The 17,928-nt window shown below is 37.8% G+C and overlaps 2 protein-coding genes across 6 annotated transcripts in view; one reads left to right on the top strand and one right to left on the bottom strand.

Annotated features, from left to right (window-relative positions):
- LOC105270258 (beta-1,3-galactosyltransferase 5) overlaps positions 1–13,403 on the bottom strand; it is a 113,702-nt gene extending 100,299 nt beyond the window's left edge. For 2 of the 4 annotated variants that reach the window (XM_011311088.1, XM_011311087.1), the window contains exons 1-2: positions 13,280–13,402; positions 12,642–12,668 (exon numbers count right to left, since the gene is read on the bottom strand). The gene's annotated coding sequence lies outside the window, so the exon portion shown is untranslated. Of the gene's footprint in view, positions 1–12,641; positions 12,669–13,279 lie in introns of all 4 variants that reach the window. The other 2 variants (XM_011311086.1, XM_011311085.1) reach the window with 2 other exon arrangements.
- A 2,793-nt stretch (positions 13,404–16,196) lies between these two features.
- RASSF8 (ras association domain-containing protein 8) overlaps positions 16,197–17,928 on the top strand; it is a 57,872-nt gene continuing 56,140 nt past the window's right edge. For both annotated transcript variants that reach the window (XM_011311084.1, XM_011311083.1), the window contains exons 1-2: positions 16,197–16,649; positions 16,871–16,981. In XM_011311084.1, coding sequence (XP_011309386.1) covers positions 16,578–16,649; positions 16,871–16,981 — 183 coding nt within the window. In that variant the 5' untranslated portion in view covers positions 16,197–16,577. The remainder of the gene's footprint in view (positions 16,650–16,870; positions 16,982–17,928) is intronic.

The raw sequence follows: 17,928 nt of genomic DNA, 5'->3' as shown, positions 1-17,928 counted from the left end.
TTTACAGTGGCGTAACTGCTACCATCTGCTCGTTTAAAGCAAAAAAATCGACCCTCGCCAGGATATACACACGTACATAACGTTTCAAAAAAATTTTTTCATTGTTACATTTCAGACCATTTGCAAGCAAAATTGTATTTTTTTTTGGTCGGGATTTGACGATAGCAAAGCCATAATTCAGATACAGAAATGGATGGAAACCCTCGTGGCACGGCTTAAACAGGCGTCTGGATGGCTCTTGACTGAACTCGAAGATGAGAATGATCCTATTAATCGGAATTCCTATTCGTAAGAAAATTTGAAAAATAAAGTAATTAAAAAAATGGGTATTTTTAGAATCCTTCCGATCCTTATTTTAAATCAATCCAATGATGACTCAGAATGTCAGTTTTGTGCTACTGTATCTCAGTTGAAGAATTACTATAATACTTAAAGCCATTGATTTTCTTATGCGCCAAAAATAGCATTAAATTAAGTAATAGCATTAAGTAATTTCTCATTGAGCTGAGTATTATGAGAACACACGACGTTGCACATATTATGCAAAGCATATAACGTTGAATCAGGCAATAATGTGAAAATATAAATTAACCAGAATGTTCGTGGATAATGTCCCTGTATATTCGTTATAATGTGGATCACTGAGTGCAGCGTCAGCACTTCGCCCCGTCAACAGCTACGGCTTTTGCCTGCACTTGGAATGTCACCCAATGCATCTGCAGGTGTGCAACAAAGACAGAGGACCTGTTGCAATCGAATCGGCGATGAAATATAAACTCGCAATGTCATTGCCTCTGGGTGAGTTTGTCAGACACAGTCATCAATCAGTAATACGATTGGTTTAGTCGCTTGTAACATATAATAACTAATAATGCCTGAAACCTACGGAATCAAACAGAAGACTTTATTTATTTAATAAATCGTTTAATTATTAAACGAATTCACCGACGGTAGTGGCCGTGCGGTTAGAGTGCTAGACTAGCATGCCAAGGATCCGGGTTCTATCCCGGGCACCGGCGGTCAAAAATTTATAGCGCTCTGATCTCACGGTTTCACTGCCGAGCGGTAGTCCTGTCAAAAGGACGACAGTACCAGGGCAGGTTTTTCCCTCAGATGAGGTTTTCCCTCCCTTCAGCAAATGCGGTACAGGGGGTTGGGGGGTGGGAAGGGAACGAATCGTAAAGACCCGAAAGGGTCTACGAGTGAGAGAAAATTTTAAATATTAAACGAATTCATTCTCCCTGAGATATTCATTTCCAAATTATCAATGAGTGATCTGTCCCTGTCAACGAACCGATCCGCTCGGGTCAATGTCATTTTTGCTAGCAGCGCAATTTTGACGGCGGCCTGATCAACCACTGTCTATCACGGCGAGATCAGAACGCGATAATATCCGAAACATTGAACTACTTGAATCTACACTGGTCGTCATCGTAAATACTTTTTGTATTTGAAGGAGCGAGAAGATTACCATAAGGTAAACCAGCCGAAGATTTTTCGTGGATTTCTCACAGAGGAAATCTATCCTAGTACTTCAGTGTATTAAAAAAGCTAATACAATGAAGTGAGGGGACCTACCCTACTACTTCAGTGTATGAAAATGGTTACTACAGCGGACCTATCCTGACAGAGAAGGTTAGAGTCAATGAGTAGCTAATAATCAAGTAAGATTATACGACCAGAGCAATTTGAATTTGATTGTTTTTTATTCGCAGCACGCGGAGTAAAAAAAAATTTATTCAATTCAGATGGGAACATTATTAGAAATGTTAATCTGCAACGGAGTTATAGGTAATCATTCCATCACAGCATTCAGGCTGACGTCCACCTGGGGAATGACGATGTTTGGCCAAGTCAATTATCTGGAGCTGAACTGAGAGGGAATTGAAATGAGAAAAGGAGAGCATTGCACGCTGTCTTCGGTAATCAGTAAGTAAATCTAGAATGTCGTCCAGCGAAGCCTTTACAAGAGGTAGCCGGAAATTCCTTCGATGTGATCGTGGAAATTCAACAGAGGGAAGGAGAGGTAGAAGAAAACGAAACACCTCTACAATCGTTTTGTGCGTCTAATTGTTTTTTTTTTTAGGATGGATCAATAAGAGCAGGGTGTTTCATTCCTAATCCTGAAAGTAGGTGTCGTAATGTACAACGTGAGATGCAGCAATCAGGGACACTATGACTATTTTGATTCTTCGATAATCTTCGCGATAATCTGGCTGAATTAAACAAGAAAATTCAAGATATCAGCAACGTCTAGAAACTGAGCGATTACACCGAGAAGAGATTGAGCGGAAAAGAAATGGTTTTACAGAATATCTAGAAGATGCCGGGACACCGAAAAATAACCGGAAAAACCGCGAATCTCTGACACACCTTGATCCGCAGGGTGCCCTTCAAATGGCACGTAATTTTGGTAGAGAAAATGCAGGCCAATTAGATGGCTTTTTGCAGTCAGTCGAAAGTGCTAGGAAATTAGTATATCCAGAACCGCGAAACCTTCTCCTAGAAGGGATTGTAAGGAATAAATTGAAAAGTTATACCATAAACCAAATGAAATAAGAAGTATCTCATCATTTAAACAATTGAACTTTTGACTTCAGGCCGAATTCACCAAGTTACAGAGTACAAATGAAGATGTCACTTGTGACCTTGGCCGGGGAATAAATATATGAATATTCCCGTCGAAGGCACGAAAATCAGGGAATTTATTCTCGTCTAACTATTAGGGGGGACTTGCTATGATTTACTGGAGGACCTGAAATAATAAGAGGGAGAGAGGTTTGAATATTTACTCGGGGAGGGGTTGATGCAGATTAAACTTTACTCTCTTCACGTCTCATTACAACAAATATCAATACAACAAATAATTAAGGCCTTTTACCAACTAATTAACTCGAGGGTGGGGGGTAAGGCTAACTCACTTGCGGCTACGCGAAATTATATAAGAAAAAAAGGGCGTCTCTAAACCGGCAGAAGAAGAGAAGTGAGGGGGGGCCGACTGGAAAAATAATAAGTGATAGGGGGCTTAAATGAGAACAATAGAAAATTAATGTAATGCAGGCTCACCGTTGGGGGGAAATTATATTAAGGGGCCGGGAAACTCGTTGGGGCAACTGTGGCACGAGTGATGGCTGCCAAACGTCCTGATTTCTCCCCCGATTATCGTGGGTAATCGTGGTCAATCGGGGGCATTCGTTTTCAGGTGTCCTCCTTTTCACGGGACGTCTTCTTCCTGCGGGGCTCACGTGGGGTCCTGTTCGTTGATGTGTGAGTGTCTAGGCGAGGAGAAATGGGGAGGGGGGTAAGGAATACCCGGGGATGGGTTGCCCAACGGTGGTAAAAAGAGTAACTGAAGTCTACCTTAAACTATGAAAATTGAATATATTAATGAGGGGAAAGGGGGGGGGGGCACAAAGTTCTGCCTCGTCACACACTAAATACGTGGCACGCACAGAGGAAGTCACTGTTGATTTCTTGAGTAGGCCACTCAATTTGCACAGCGAATCCACTGAGAGGAAAAAATTAGTCTGTAGAACCCTAAAGATGACTCTTGCTAAATTAATGTTTGAACAAGGGGTAGGAGGACAATTGATGCAAATAATTATTAAGTGTGTTCAAATAACTTCAAAACCCTCCATGATGCATGTGCAGGGGCTATAGAACTGGATAAAACAGTCTCTAGCTTTCATAAGGAAAAAAATGGAGGAATGTTAAGACACTAAACTGGAGAAAATACGATCTCTTTGACTAAACAGTCCATTGGAAACTGCTTCAACTGTGGGCAGGGGGGTCACCTTGCAAAATATTCTCGCAGTTTAGAGGCACCGCGTAGGTCATTACGTGAGTATTGTTTAGTGCATCGGAGCGCTCATTGTCGAAAATTGAAAAATAACGATTGCGAATAGCTGAGTCACAAAAAATTCCAACAACACTGATTAAAAATAAATGGTTCAAATAGTAAGCAGAATAATTAGAATCAAAATTTGAAAAAGAAAACTCAAATAAGGCAGGAAGAAAAAACCTTCTTAGTCGGAGCCTGTCAATTCATGACTGTAAAACCCTCGAAAGGAAGAGAAAAACCCTCGAAATTCAGTAAAGAATGTATGATAAAGCCAGCACCATCTGCAGCAATTGAATTGCAGATTTTGTTAACAGGAAAACAGTTGAATAAGTCTTCGTCATTTCTAGCAGGTTTAGGGGCAAACTTCGCTCATAAGAAAAGGTGAAAAGTTAAAAGAACACTTGGGGATCGAGTGCTAAAAGAAACACCCAACCAAGATGTACCGGCCTTGGGAGAAGTAACTCTCAACTTGATTTTAAGAATTTGAGACTTAAAAGTTGACAGAAAACCCCTGGGGAAAACTTTTCCGTTCATTTGGGGAAATTTTATAGGAAGATTTTCTATCTTCACCTAGTTTGAAAGTGGAAACGATTCATGGAAATTCATCAATGGAAATCCTTTCGACTTATACCATGACAAGCAGCCTATAAAAATTGAGAAGTAAAAAAATTAGGATACCCCATACAATACGCGAGAAACTTGTGATTAATTTTGGAGAAGATTTGAACGAAAGTGGTCGCTATTACGATTATAAAATATTGACAACATTGAAAAGAATACGATGAGGCATGTAAACTAATAGAAAAAATTATAATAATAAATTTTTCTTTCACTCGTATACCCTTTCGGGTTTTTACGATTTGTTCCCTTACCACCCCCCAACCCCCTGTACCGCATTTGCTGAAAGGGAGGGAAAACCTCATCTGACGGAAAAACCTGCCCTGGTACAGTCGTCCTTTTGACAGGACTACCGCTCGGCAGTGAAACCGTGAGATCAGAGCGCTATATATTTTTGACCGCCGGTGCCCGGGATCGAACCCGGATCCTTGGCATGCTAGTCCAGCACTCTAACCGCACGGCCACTACCGTCGGTTAGAAAAAATTATTTATATCGTAAATAATTGCTCTGAATTTTTTTATTTTTATTTTCGACATGGTTGCTCGCTTGAGCGGTTAAACATCCTTAACACTAATGAAAAATGTGCTTTCATTGACTCGCCAACAGTAAAATTGGAACAATTACTGACAGAAGAAATAATTATAAAGCTGAAAAACACAGAAATCTTATGAGATACTTTTTATTGAATTTGTTTTATGGTATAACTTCCTAATTTACTCCTTAGAATTCCTTCTAGGGGAAGGTTTCGCAGCTCTGGATACACTAATTTCCTAGCGATTTCGACTGACTGCAAAAAACAATCTAATTTGTCTGCATTTTGTCTACCAAAATTACGTACCATTGGAAGTGCACCCTTCGAATCAAGATGTGCTCTTACAGATTTTCGGGCTGTCCCGTTATTTTCCTGTCACCCGGCATCTTCTAGAAATTCTTAAAATCCATGTATTTCCCGTTCAATCGCTTCTCGGTGTAATCACTCAGTGTCTAGACGCTGCTGCATTTTTTCAATTTTCTTGCACAATTCAGCCAGATTATCGAAGTGTCGGGATAGTCATAGTTTCCTGATTGCTGCATTTCAGGTTGTACGTCACGGCGTCCACTTCCGGGATTAGGAATGAAACCCCCCTTATCGATCCCTCCTGAAAAAAACAATTAGACGTAGAAAACGCCTGTAGAGGTGTCACTTTTTCTTCTACTTCTCCTTCCCCCTATTGAATTTCCGCTTCGCTAAAGGAGATAGTTGATTTCCTTCGTGATTACCGAAGAAGCGTGCAATTCTCTCCTTTTCAAATTTCAATTCCCTCTCAATGCAGTTCCAGATGATTGATCTGACAAAACGTGGTCGTTCCCCTGGTGGACGTAAGCCTCCATGCTGTGATGGAGTGATTACTTATAACTCCGTTGCAGATTAACATTTCTAATAACGTTCCCATCTGAATTGGATAAATTTCTTCTTATTCCGCGTTCTGCGAATAAAAAACAATCAAATTCAAATTGCTTTGGTCAACTACCATCTCTATTACTAGATATAGTTGACTATTTACTCTTGGCCACACAAAATAGTCTTACTTGATGATTAGCTACTCATTGACTCTAACCTTCTCTGTCAGGATAGGTCCGCTGTACTAACCATTTTCGTGTATTGAAGTAGTGGGGTAAGTTTCTTCAGTTCGTTGTATTAGCTTTTTTAATACACTCAAGTACTAGGATAGGTTTCCTCTGTAATAAATCCACGAAAAATCTTCGGCTGGTTTACCTTAAGGTAATCTTCTGGCTCCTTCGAAGAGAAAAAAGTATTTACGATGACGACTAGTCTAGATTCTGGTAGTTCAATTCTTCGGATATTATCTCGTTCTTATTTGTGATACACAGTCGTTGATCAGGCCACTGCCTGCGCTAAATTGCGCTGCTAGCAAAAATGAAATTGACCCGAGCGGATCGGTTCATTGACAGGGACAGATCTCTCATAGATAATTTAGAAATTCATATCTCTCAGGGAGAATCAACTCCTTTGATAACTAAACGATTTATTGAATAAATAAAGTCTTTGTCTGATTCCGTATCAGGCATTATAAATTACAAGAAATTGAACCAATCGCCGTATTACTGATTGATGACTGTGCCTAACAAACTTACCCAGAGGCAATGAAATCACGAGTTTATATTTCATCGTGTGTTCGATTGCAACAGGTGTTCTGTCTTTGTTGTACACCTGGAGAAGTATCGGGTGACATCCCAATTGCACGTAAAGGCCGAGGCCGTCGACACAGCAAAGTGCCAACGCTGCACCGCAGTGATCCGGATTATGACAAATATATGTGAACATTATCCACAAATATTCGGCTTAATTTATTTTTCGAGAGTATTCATTACAACATTGTCTGGTTCCAAATTACATATTTTGGATAATATGTGCCACTTTATGTTTTCTCATATTATCCACATCAATGAGAAAGTGCTTAATCAATCTAATTGCTTAATGAATCTAGTTTCAGAGACATTGCAAGCTCCGAAACTAATAGTATGATTTTAATTTCTGACTCAACCCTTCGTATCTTGAAACCTCTATAATCCCCAAAAATCTCATGAACCTCGTGAACTTCATGACCTCATTTTAATTTTTTTTTATTTTCCAAGAATTAAAAAAATCAAAGCTACGTTCTAATTTAATGAACATGACAACTCGACAGAATAGATTGGTAGCGGAAACCAAGTCATTAATTTTTTCCTAGAGGAATTGAGGATAATATTTCTACACATTCTGGCACTTCAAGATGATGTTATTTATTATTAGTGTTCAAATAAACTTTTTTAACCATCATTGTATTTATCTCCTGACTGAAATGAGCAGATATCGTCGAGATTACGTAAAAAAATTTGAATTTTAGAGAAATTAAAAGGATGATTATTATTGCCACCTTTATCTTCAAACGCGATCATCAGAATACATTTTTCAAGCCATCATTCAATTGATTCGGATAATTTTCTTTAATTATGGTAAAAGAAACCGAATTTTAGAAAAAATTTGAAAAAAACACAATGGACGGATGAAATTAATTTTTATTGACGGCAATAGATAAGGCACAATGAGACCTACATTTGCAAACAAAATTCAATTAGGTAAGGATGAGCGTAAGCAGTCAGAAAAAGTTAATGGAAAAATACCGCATACACACACACATACGTTCAGACACGGTCGAAAAACTGCATTTTGAAACTCCTTAGGCCATACTGAATTGACTGAGTTGATTGATAGGTATTATACATGATCAAAAATAGAAAACTTGAATTTGGTCGATTCCAATTCCGATTCCATTCGGAAGCCAAAAAATATTCGGATGAACAAAAAGAACGTAAGCGATCTATATAATGAAGATAGTGTCACTTTTTACGTATCAAGTGGCATTTTCATTTTAATCCAAGATTGTCATCAGGGAATAGTGGTAAGAATAGTTGCTCTGTGTGTAGATACGTGAGAGGTCTAAGTCTGGCGAGTGAGAGAATGAGACATAAGTTGGCCAATACGCTCCGGCGTATGTCTTTCCATAAGTATGCAAATCAGCCTGTTCTATGGTGATGAATGTTTTCCAAGGTTTGCAAAATTGACAACTCACAACTTACCAGTTATGCTATATTATGTATGAAAATGTTTACTTTTCGGATGTTATTTTTCTGTTAAGCTGTGCTCAACTAGCATCAATACCGCGAGTTCAAAAATTGTACAAGCGAATTTTTTTTCAAACAAAGCGAAAAAACTGATTATGTATTAGTTATAAATTACTTCGTTTCATATGCGACGTTAAATTATAATTTATGGCTAATACGTGACAATCAAGTACGGAACTATTGGTTTTTAAGGCTATTTACTAGATATAGAATAACGAAACAAAATCTTTAACAATAATGATTTAAGAAATTAATTTTTAATTTCGGCCGGTTTTCCGTTGAATACACTAAGAAACAAGAAGTTTTTTCAGAAGTCCTTATTTGTATTAAGAAGCACATATTCAAAAATTCCAACAAAACGATTACTTTAACTGAGAGAAATTGTCGTCAGCAGCCCCCTAATACTCACTTCATTCGCCTATAGACATCGAGAGAAAAAGCACTATTAGGACCTGATGGAACTGTCCTTGGAGTGGTAAGTTTAAGACTCAGTAAACGGATTGAATTAATCGATAAACTGATAGAAATTAAACCGATAATTACAATTGGATTTGAATTTCTGATTCTTTCACAACATTCTGATATTCCCATATTTTGCTCTGTTCATGCATTTTTTCTCAGTCGAAGTGCAAAATTGCACGACTACGTCATGGAGCAGTACCATGTATCTTCCCTTAGACTGAAAAAAACAGGAATTTCAAATTCAGAGCATTCTCCATCAATGCAAGACTCTGAAACATCGAATGTGTATATAGTGCAAGAGCCTGAATCTTCCGGAAAGTAACGAACAGGAGAAACAACCGAGCCTAATAAACAACCAGTTGCTAGGAATTCACAGGAAAAAAAACCTGATGCTCCAGAACAAATTCCTGACACTCCGACGAATTTGAATTCAGACATCATAGATAAGAATATCACTCGGCTACCCTCTGAATGGACCAGAAGTCTCTTGACATTAAACAATAAGAAAGTGATTGATTTTTCAATTAAAACATGTGGTGAGGTGGATGAAAGATAGCAAACTTATATTTTAAAGGAAGTTATCGTCACTGAGGAAATGAACTTATCTATTAATGTCGTTGGATACCCATTGAACCTAGGGAAGGTAAAAATTGACAAACACGATATGTTTGGTGCTAAGAAATTGGAGGTTTTACTGTTACGCCTTGAGGGACCGCCTGTTTGCGCTGGCATCCTTAGTCGGAATGTTATGATTCGGAAAAGTAGTGACACGATATGCTGTGATAATCATCACTCTTTCCGTCATAATCTCTGTCTGTGACTAGAATCCGGTGCCTCCCAGCGCCATGAGGCGACGAACACAGTAAGAAAATAGAAAATTTCCCAGTGTTAGGGGGCTGTCAGTTACTGGAGTTGGTACTTGTCGGAAAGAAGAAGAATTGTTGGGAAAGCACGTCTCCACTTATATCAAGAAACTCATGTATTGAAACGGCTTGGAAATAAAAATAGAAAACATATTTTCCGTCATACCTACACGAAAAGTTTGATTTTACTCTCCTATTGACAAGAAGAAGTGACCCATTCGATCTTTCGGATTTCTGTTGTTTTTGAGGGTATTTGAGCTGACATGACCCACATTCGTCCTGTAATTTACGAAGAAAAATGGAACTTTTCCGTGTAGTTATGACGAAAAATACAATGTGCACCGGGAAAAGGAAACAGGACATTCTAACCCGGGTGTGTATTACTGACCCGAAGCAAAGTCGAAGGTGGTAAACACGCTGGTTGAAATGCCCCGTTTTCCTCCCTTGTTGCACCAGCTACTATTACCCTAAGAGAAGGAAGACTCTTGTCAAACATTTATGCATGTGAATTTACTCACAAGTTTTTTCACTCTCAAATTTAAGAGATTGCAATGTAAAAAACGGTTCCACTTGGTTGAAGAAGTCGTTTCTTTGTTGTCAATTCATTGCTCACCATTTTCTTGAGAAGCGCTAAATCTCTTGATTAAAGTTTTTTCTTTCAGTGGCAGATGTAATCTGGGAAATTTTTGAATCTGAATTTCACCATGGCAACAAAGACGCACTTCTGGAAAAAAACTTCAAAATGCAGCGTCCTATGTTTTGGGTTTAATAGAAATGCTTTCATGCTACAGGTATCCGTAATCACGCGATTCTAACCTCACTTCGTTTGCTAGAATCGCGTATTATGGGCCCCATGACATAAAATAGTATATAAAACACGTGCGTTATGCATTTTTTGTCTTGTGGAACTGTGACGCGGGTTGAAGGCGAGTGTTACAACCCTCCCACGAGCTTAGAAATCTATCACGCACTTGTTACATAATATACTATTTGTAAGTCTTATGTGAAGCTGATAATTCTGGATAACTGTATACCAATGGGATTATTGCCTTACTGAATAGAGACTACACACATTCTCTACAATGTCTACATGGGCAACCTCACATAGGCTCGGAGCAGTAGCCATGACATTATTAAGGTTCCAATTATAAGGAACTTAGCGGGATTACAAGGGTTGTCGTATATTTGTGTGGCGAGGGTAACATCAAGCAATGGCGCATGCGCATGATTGAAATAGGAGGAAAATGATTTGAATTTTTATGCGCGTGTTTGGACATTTTCTTTTCAATTAAAAAAAAATGTAATTAAAAGATGATGGTTTAGATTCAAAATTCATTGGTGGAAATTAAAATGGAATGCTCGTGAACTTGAGAAAGAAATATTTCATCGTCAATTAAAGATTGAAGGACGCCGATAATTTTTTTGATTGTGAGAAATTCGTCAATTTTAATTTGACATCCAGAGCGGGAAATATAGAAATGAAAAGTTTGAAACTGCATGTCAAGTCTGGTGTATTAACAACATGATAATATTTAATAATTGATTTCCAAACAATATTTTCACTTCAAGACATCTATGAAAGGTACAATTTTTTTTATAAAGGCGATTAAAAGCAACCAGTAATCAATCAACAGCATAACAACAAAAAAACAATAATTGAGAAAATATTTTCATTAAAAAAATAGAGAATTTTTCTATTTCACTTTTTCCACCACCAAGTTTCTGCTGAATATCCCCACTACTCTTGCCTACGCACATGGCATCATGAGACCGATGGGGGTGCAGCCATAAACTTAATGGCTTGAGACATTTTTGCCTCGTGGAGGTCGGGAGCTGGCGTAGCTCCGAGAGGTGAGGTTGCCCACCTCTGCTCTATATGACCACATCACTGAATGACTACACAAATTATTCCCATCGTGTTAGCAGCACTTTTTGAAACTAATTTTTATGATATTTCGATATAAATTGAGTCAAGGTTTGTAAATTTAGAGCAGAAAAATCCTATGAGGTATTCCAATATTAGCGACAATTTTTATATGATTAAAGTGGTGAAAAAACATTTCCTTAAATTTTTCAGCATTTTTAGAGGTTCTGTTTTCGAGTCATGATTTTTTAATTCGTGTTTCGTCTTCTGTGAATAATACCGGTTCTACACGTCGTATCTACCAGATTGTATTAATTTGTCAAAATTTTGGGGGTTAATACAAGTTGAGTAGTCATTGCCAACTCGTGAAAACCAGAAACTCACAAATTGTGTCAAAATTATAAAAATCGACAAAATGTGACTTTTTCGCCCATTGTGGAAGGTAATTTTTTTATTGATGTGAATAAAAGCTGAAATAAAAATAGCACTGGAAAGTTCACCTACAAATTATTAAGAATCCGAGGATGGTTTTCAACCTATTGTCACGGTTTCTTCTTTAAAAAATTATGAAGTGGTAGTGGAGGGGGGAATTGTGGGCCGTATAACATACACGCCAGCATCTCCAAAACGTTATCTTGGGAGATAGGCTATCGCGTGTTTGAAATGGTATCAGCTCTAAATTCTAGATATTTTCAACAAACTGATTTTGAAATGTAGGTATAGTCGAAGTTTACGGGCATGATTTGTTAAAAAAAAAATTACACTTTCCGATTTTGTAATTCCGTCCTAGGTGGGTAATTCTCTCGAAAATGCGATTTTTCAATTTTTCAAAACTTTTAAAGGTGAGTCAAAAAATGAAAGGGATTGATTCCCCCTCATCTCCTATCAGATCCACGCCGGTACCGGGGCCTCTTGGAACCTGGGAAATTATGTATTTTTTTTGCAAAAATTAAAACGAATATACGTTTTGAAAAATTGTGTTTTCGGTTTTCTGCATCTTTTTCGTTATAGACTTAACTAAAATGGTTTTCAGCCCACTGGATCATATAAGGAATGACCCTTAATTGTGGAGATTTGGGTCAGAGCTTGGTGCACTTGGCGTGACAGACCTCATATGCATGTTCATCCGCAAAGATAAATCCTCCATTTGGATTTAATCTATACCCATTACGTCCCAATTTTCATTCCGCCCTTTCATTTTGGGCCTTCTTATCGATTTGAACACTTAAAATTGATTAACTCTTTTAATCTAATGATCTATTCAATGGAAATAAAAAATGAGTAAAAACAAAATTTGCATTAAGCATGATTTTCTGGAACACTAACCCGCCCACATGTGAATTTTTGCACCACCTGTTTAAAGAAAAACTTAATTAAGAAGATGAACATATTTGGCTGAGATTGATTTTTTCTCAAACTTGTCAATACTAGCATATATAGAAATAGAAAAAAATGGTCCAGTTATGTTGTTTAGATGATTAAAAATCATACAACTCTGAGCAGAAAATTAAAAGTAATTTGAAACTAAAAAAAAAGGGTCATCAAGTCATGTTCGGGTGATTCCTTATCATTTAATACATCGCGAGTCCTATTTGCCGAATAAGTCAAGAACACTTTGGGGCTCGAATTTTCTGAGAAAATGAACATTTTTCTCAATTCTCTTTTGTTGGCAAATTTAACAAAAAATTTCTCAGAAAGTAGTATTCAAATATCTGATATTCCGCGTAATAGTGTTAATACGATCTTTGGCTCAAATTTTTCGACGAATTGAAAAAAAATGTTAACATAGCTTTTTGGGCGAAAGCACGCAACGTAACGTAAAGATGATTTCAAAATCTCGGAAATCTTGGTAAAAAACTCTAACCTCTTCGTGCCTCGTCTTAATCAATTAACGTTCTGTCAGAACACCTGAACAGAGTCGATAATAATGGGTTGATAGTAAATTAAATTATAACAGTACATACCTTAAAACTACAATAAAATTCTTGTTCGTCCGTAACAGATTCTACTACCGAACATTGGCATCGTCAAACGGTGACTATGACAGATACCGTAGAACGTCAAGCGCTAAGAGCAGAGGTTATAGGGGAGATTCCTAACGCCAATGGCGAGTCTTCAACCGCGAAGTTTCCTGGCGGTACTGGCGGAACTAATTTTGCGGGTGTATCTGTAAGTCAAACAGGTCGCGTGGTCAAGATTGTCGGTAATTTTCGGAGGGTGTGGGTATAAATAAGGCAGAATGCGAGCCCGAGAGCAGAGATTATAGAGGAGATTGCTAGGGCTTATGGAAAGGCTTCATTGCGGCGGCTACGGAACTTTTTTTTTTAAACGGCTCCATTTTTGTTAACAAATTGAAAAATGACTAAACAAATTCGGGAAAAATTGTCTCGCAAATGTATACTCAAACCATTGAGAATCGTCTGAAACGTGGAGATTTATTGGTCCCTCGGAACTTTTTTTTTTAAACGGCTCTATTTTTGTTGTTAGAGACTAATTAATCTCCACGTTTCAGACGATTCCCAATCGTTTCAATATACATTTGCGAGACAATTTTTCCCGAATTTGTTTAAACATTTTTGAATTTGTTAACAAAAAAGAAATCGTTTAAAAAAAAAAGTTCCGAGGGACTAATTAATCTCCATGTTTCAGACGATTCTCAATTGTTTGAGTATACATTTGCGAGACAATTTTTCCCGAATTTGTTTAGTCATTTTTCAATTTGTTAACAAAAATAGAGCCGCTTAAAAAAAAAAGTTCCGAGGGACTAATAAATCTCCACGTTTCAGACGATTCTCAATCGTTTGAGTATATATTCGTTAGACATTTTTTCCGCAATTCGTTCAATAATTTTTCGAATTTTTTAGAGTGAACTCTTTTTTTATTCCGTCCATCGGTTGTTTCTTGATCGTACCCCCACTCCGGTTTATATCGAATGTTTCCGTACGTCACGGTTTCCTCGAATTATCGATACTCTCGGTTTCACGCTGTGCCGAATTATCTACACTCTGGGGCTCGCGCTCTGTCTTATCCATACTCACGGGCTCTGAACATTATCGACACGCACGGGCTCTGAAAATTATCGACACTCACGGGCTCGCGACCTGTTTTACTTACAGGTACGGGCTCTCGATCTGCTTTACTTATAGGTACGGGGTCTGACCCTGTTGAAGGTTTTGTACAGGCGCTGGCAATCTCCTCTATAATCTCTGCTTCAACCGCGAAATTGTCTGGCTGCCCGAGCCGAACTAATTTTGCGGGTGTACCTGTGAATCAAACAGGTCGCGAAGGCAAGAGTGTCGGTAATTTTGGGAAGACGTGGGTACAGATAAGGCAGAGCGCGAGCCCGAGAGTGTCGATAATTCGGAAAGATCAGCAAACGCGAGAGTGTCGATAATTCCAGGAAATCGTGACGAAAGAAAACATCCCATATAGAGCGGAGTGGGAGTATGATGGAGAAACAATCGACGGACGGAATGAGAAAAATGAATTCACTTCTGTAAATTCGAAAAATTGTTCAACAAATTCGGGAAAAATTGTTTCGCAAATGTATACTCAAACGATTGCGAATCGTCTGAAACGTGGAGATTTATGGGTCCCTCAGAACTTTTTTTTTTAAACAACAGCTTTTTTGTTAACAAATTCAAAAATGATTAAACAAATTCGGGAAAAATTGTTTCGCAAATGTATATTCAAACGATTGCGAATCGTCTGAAACGTGGAGATTTATTAGTCCCTCGGAACTTTTTTTTTACGAAATCTTTTTTGTTAACAAATTGAAAAAAGTTTTAACAAATTGGGGAAAAATTGTCTCGCAAATGTATACTCAAATGATTGAGAATCGTATGAAACGTGGGGATTGATTAGTCCCTCGGAACCTTTTTTTTTCAACGGCTCTATTTTTCCCGAATTTGTTTAATCATTTTTGAAATTGTTAACAAAAAAAAAATCGTTAAAAAAAAAAGTTCCGAGGGACCCATAAATCTCGACGTTTCAAGCGATTCCCAATCGTTTGAATATATATTTGCGAGACAATTTTTCCCCAATTTGTTTAATCATTTTTGAAATTGTTAAAAAAAAAATCGTTAAAAAAAAAAGTTCCGAGAGACCCATAAATCTCGACGTTTCAAGCGATTCGCAATCGTTTGAATATATATTTGCGAGACAATTTTTCCCCAATTTGTTTAATCATTTTTGAAATTGTTATCAAAAAAGATATGGATTAAAAAAAAAAGTTCCGAGGGACTCATAAATCTCCACGTTTCAAGCGATTCCCAATCGTTTGAATATCTATTTGCGAGACAATTTTTCCCCAATTTGTTGAGCAATTTTTCGAATTTACAAAACTGAATTCATTTTTTTCATTCCGTCCATCGATTGTTTCTCCATCATACCCCCACTCCGCTCTATATGGGATGTTTCCTTTCGTCACGATTTCCTCGAATTATCGACACTTTCGCGTTTGCTGGTCTTTCCGAATTATCGACACTCTCGGGCTCACGCTCTGCCTTATCTATACCCACGCCCTCCGAAAATTACCGACACTCTTGCCCTCGCGACCTGTTTGATTCACAGGGACACCCGCAAAATTAGTTCCGCCAGTACCGCTAGGAAATTTTGCGTTTGAAGCTTCGCCATTGGCGTTAGCAATGTCCCCTATAATCTCTGGTATAATCTGGTAATTGCGCCAAAACTTCCAATTAGTTACATAATCAAGTTCATTATTACCTACAAAAAGGATTTTTTCATTTTCTTAAGAGCACTGATATTCGTTGCTCTGCATCAAGACTTAGCCTACCAGTCAGTAGATGTCGCGGTAAATCCTTCTCATGTTTACAATTTTTATTATTTTTTATTTTATCACTCCCTCTACCCTAACATCGCCGAACCCCAAATTCCTGTGCCATAACACCATTATCATTACACTCACTATGGCTACTACCTCAATTTTGTTATTACCAGTGATTAACGCGATCTAGTTTATATTATAGGTAAAATTGTTGTTGTTGAGCAATCGGAAAACAGTGGATCAGTGCCTAAGGCGAAATATTGAGTAGTGTTTCGTGAAGTGACTCAAAATTTTCTGGTAATCGAGGTAATTCTGTTTTACTCTTGAAACTGTCCAGTAATTGGAGGTATTGACGAGTACTTCGGTGGTGAGGGTGACGATGAGGGTTGTTTGGTGCTGGGTGATGGGATCTCGTCCTTTGGAAGAAGATTTTCATTTGGAATAATGCAAAGGAATTACAACGATTTTTAACGATAATGGAATTAAAAGTTTGGGTTGAAGGCATTCAACGCATTGTCTGCGGGGTGACTGAAAGCACCACTTGTCAGGTGAACATTTTTCATAAATTAAGAACTGAATGCAGAGGATTGAATGTTGCGATTATACTCGTCTGGAATGGATGGTGGGCAAAAAAAAGAAAGAAATTTGTTAGATTTCTTGATTAAAAAATGAGAATGACATGGCTGTAATGTATTTCTGTTACTGAATTTTTACTAGCTATGATAATTCACTGACTTGTTTTCAGATATTAATTGCTATTATTTTGTAGGATGTGGTTTATGCACTGGCCCACGCCACTGCTCAATCAGGGAGGTTCACACTCGTTGAACGATGGAGAAATAACGAGAGATTCTTGGCTCCTTATGAAAATCCTTTGACGGTAATTTTGAAAATATTAATTGATTCCTTGACAAAAAATACTCTGCGAATTTGGTGGGTTAGAATTAAAATAGCCAGGTCTATTTAATTACAATGAGTATAGGTTTGGTATTTTGTATATCTTACTCCTGTTAATGAAAGTTTTATTCTGCAATAGAAGACTGACGATGAGACGGCACTAACCGACTGATAAAATACAGAGAGACGATCTCATTTCAAGCGTATATATTTTGGACGTTCGTCAAATAAGTTTTGACAAATCTTATAAATTTATATATTTGGTGGCAAGTTGATGGGAGCATGTGCGCGATTGTAGATGAGTCACTGGACCCTGAATGTCTTTATCGGCTGTCATCACATTAATGGCGAGCTTCCGAATGAGAGGCTCACCCGTCAGAAAATCCCTCGCAAAAGTGCCCTCGATAACAATATGTCAATGCAAATCTTCTAAAGCCAAAATATCACATGCTAAAATTTTTCATTTTGAGATGTCAAGGTGTAACTGGACTAAATTGAAGTTCATGATGATCTCTAAATATACCGATCGTAATGAGCATTTGATTGAAGGGGTAAAAAAGTGGAGTAAGATGACTCACGATCAGTACTGTGCGACGTTGCCCAAAATTTCCATTCTCATCATGCTTTCCTTTTCGTCTCTAATTTAACTAGGTTTCTACAGCACGTGGCTGCATGCGTCCATGGAAAATTGGAGCTTTAGCGCTGAAAATCAATTCTAATTTAAGGCCTAGTTGGAGTATCTCGTATAGATAGTTTTTTCCCTTTTTTTTTATTTGAAGCTTTGATACAGCCCTGCATGAAGCATGTAGGCTGAAAAGAAGTAAAAAAAAAAGTAAAACTATAGAGGTTCTTGTTCATTAAAAATGGGAGGATAATTGTACAACAGTACGTGTTGGAAATATGTGATTTGAAGGAGCAGGAGGGGGGGGG

This window comes from Fopius arisanus, unplaced genomic scaffold (genome assembly GCF_000806365.1).
Source record: "Fopius arisanus strain USDA-PBARC FA_bdor unplaced genomic scaffold, ASM80636v1 scaffold00082, whole genome shotgun sequence".
NCBI classification, from domain to species: Eukaryota; Metazoa; Arthropoda; class Insecta; order Hymenoptera; family Braconidae; genus Fopius; species Fopius arisanus.
The sequence above is the reverse complement of the archived record's forward strand: the minus strand, read 5'-3'. Positions and strand labels throughout refer to the sequence as shown.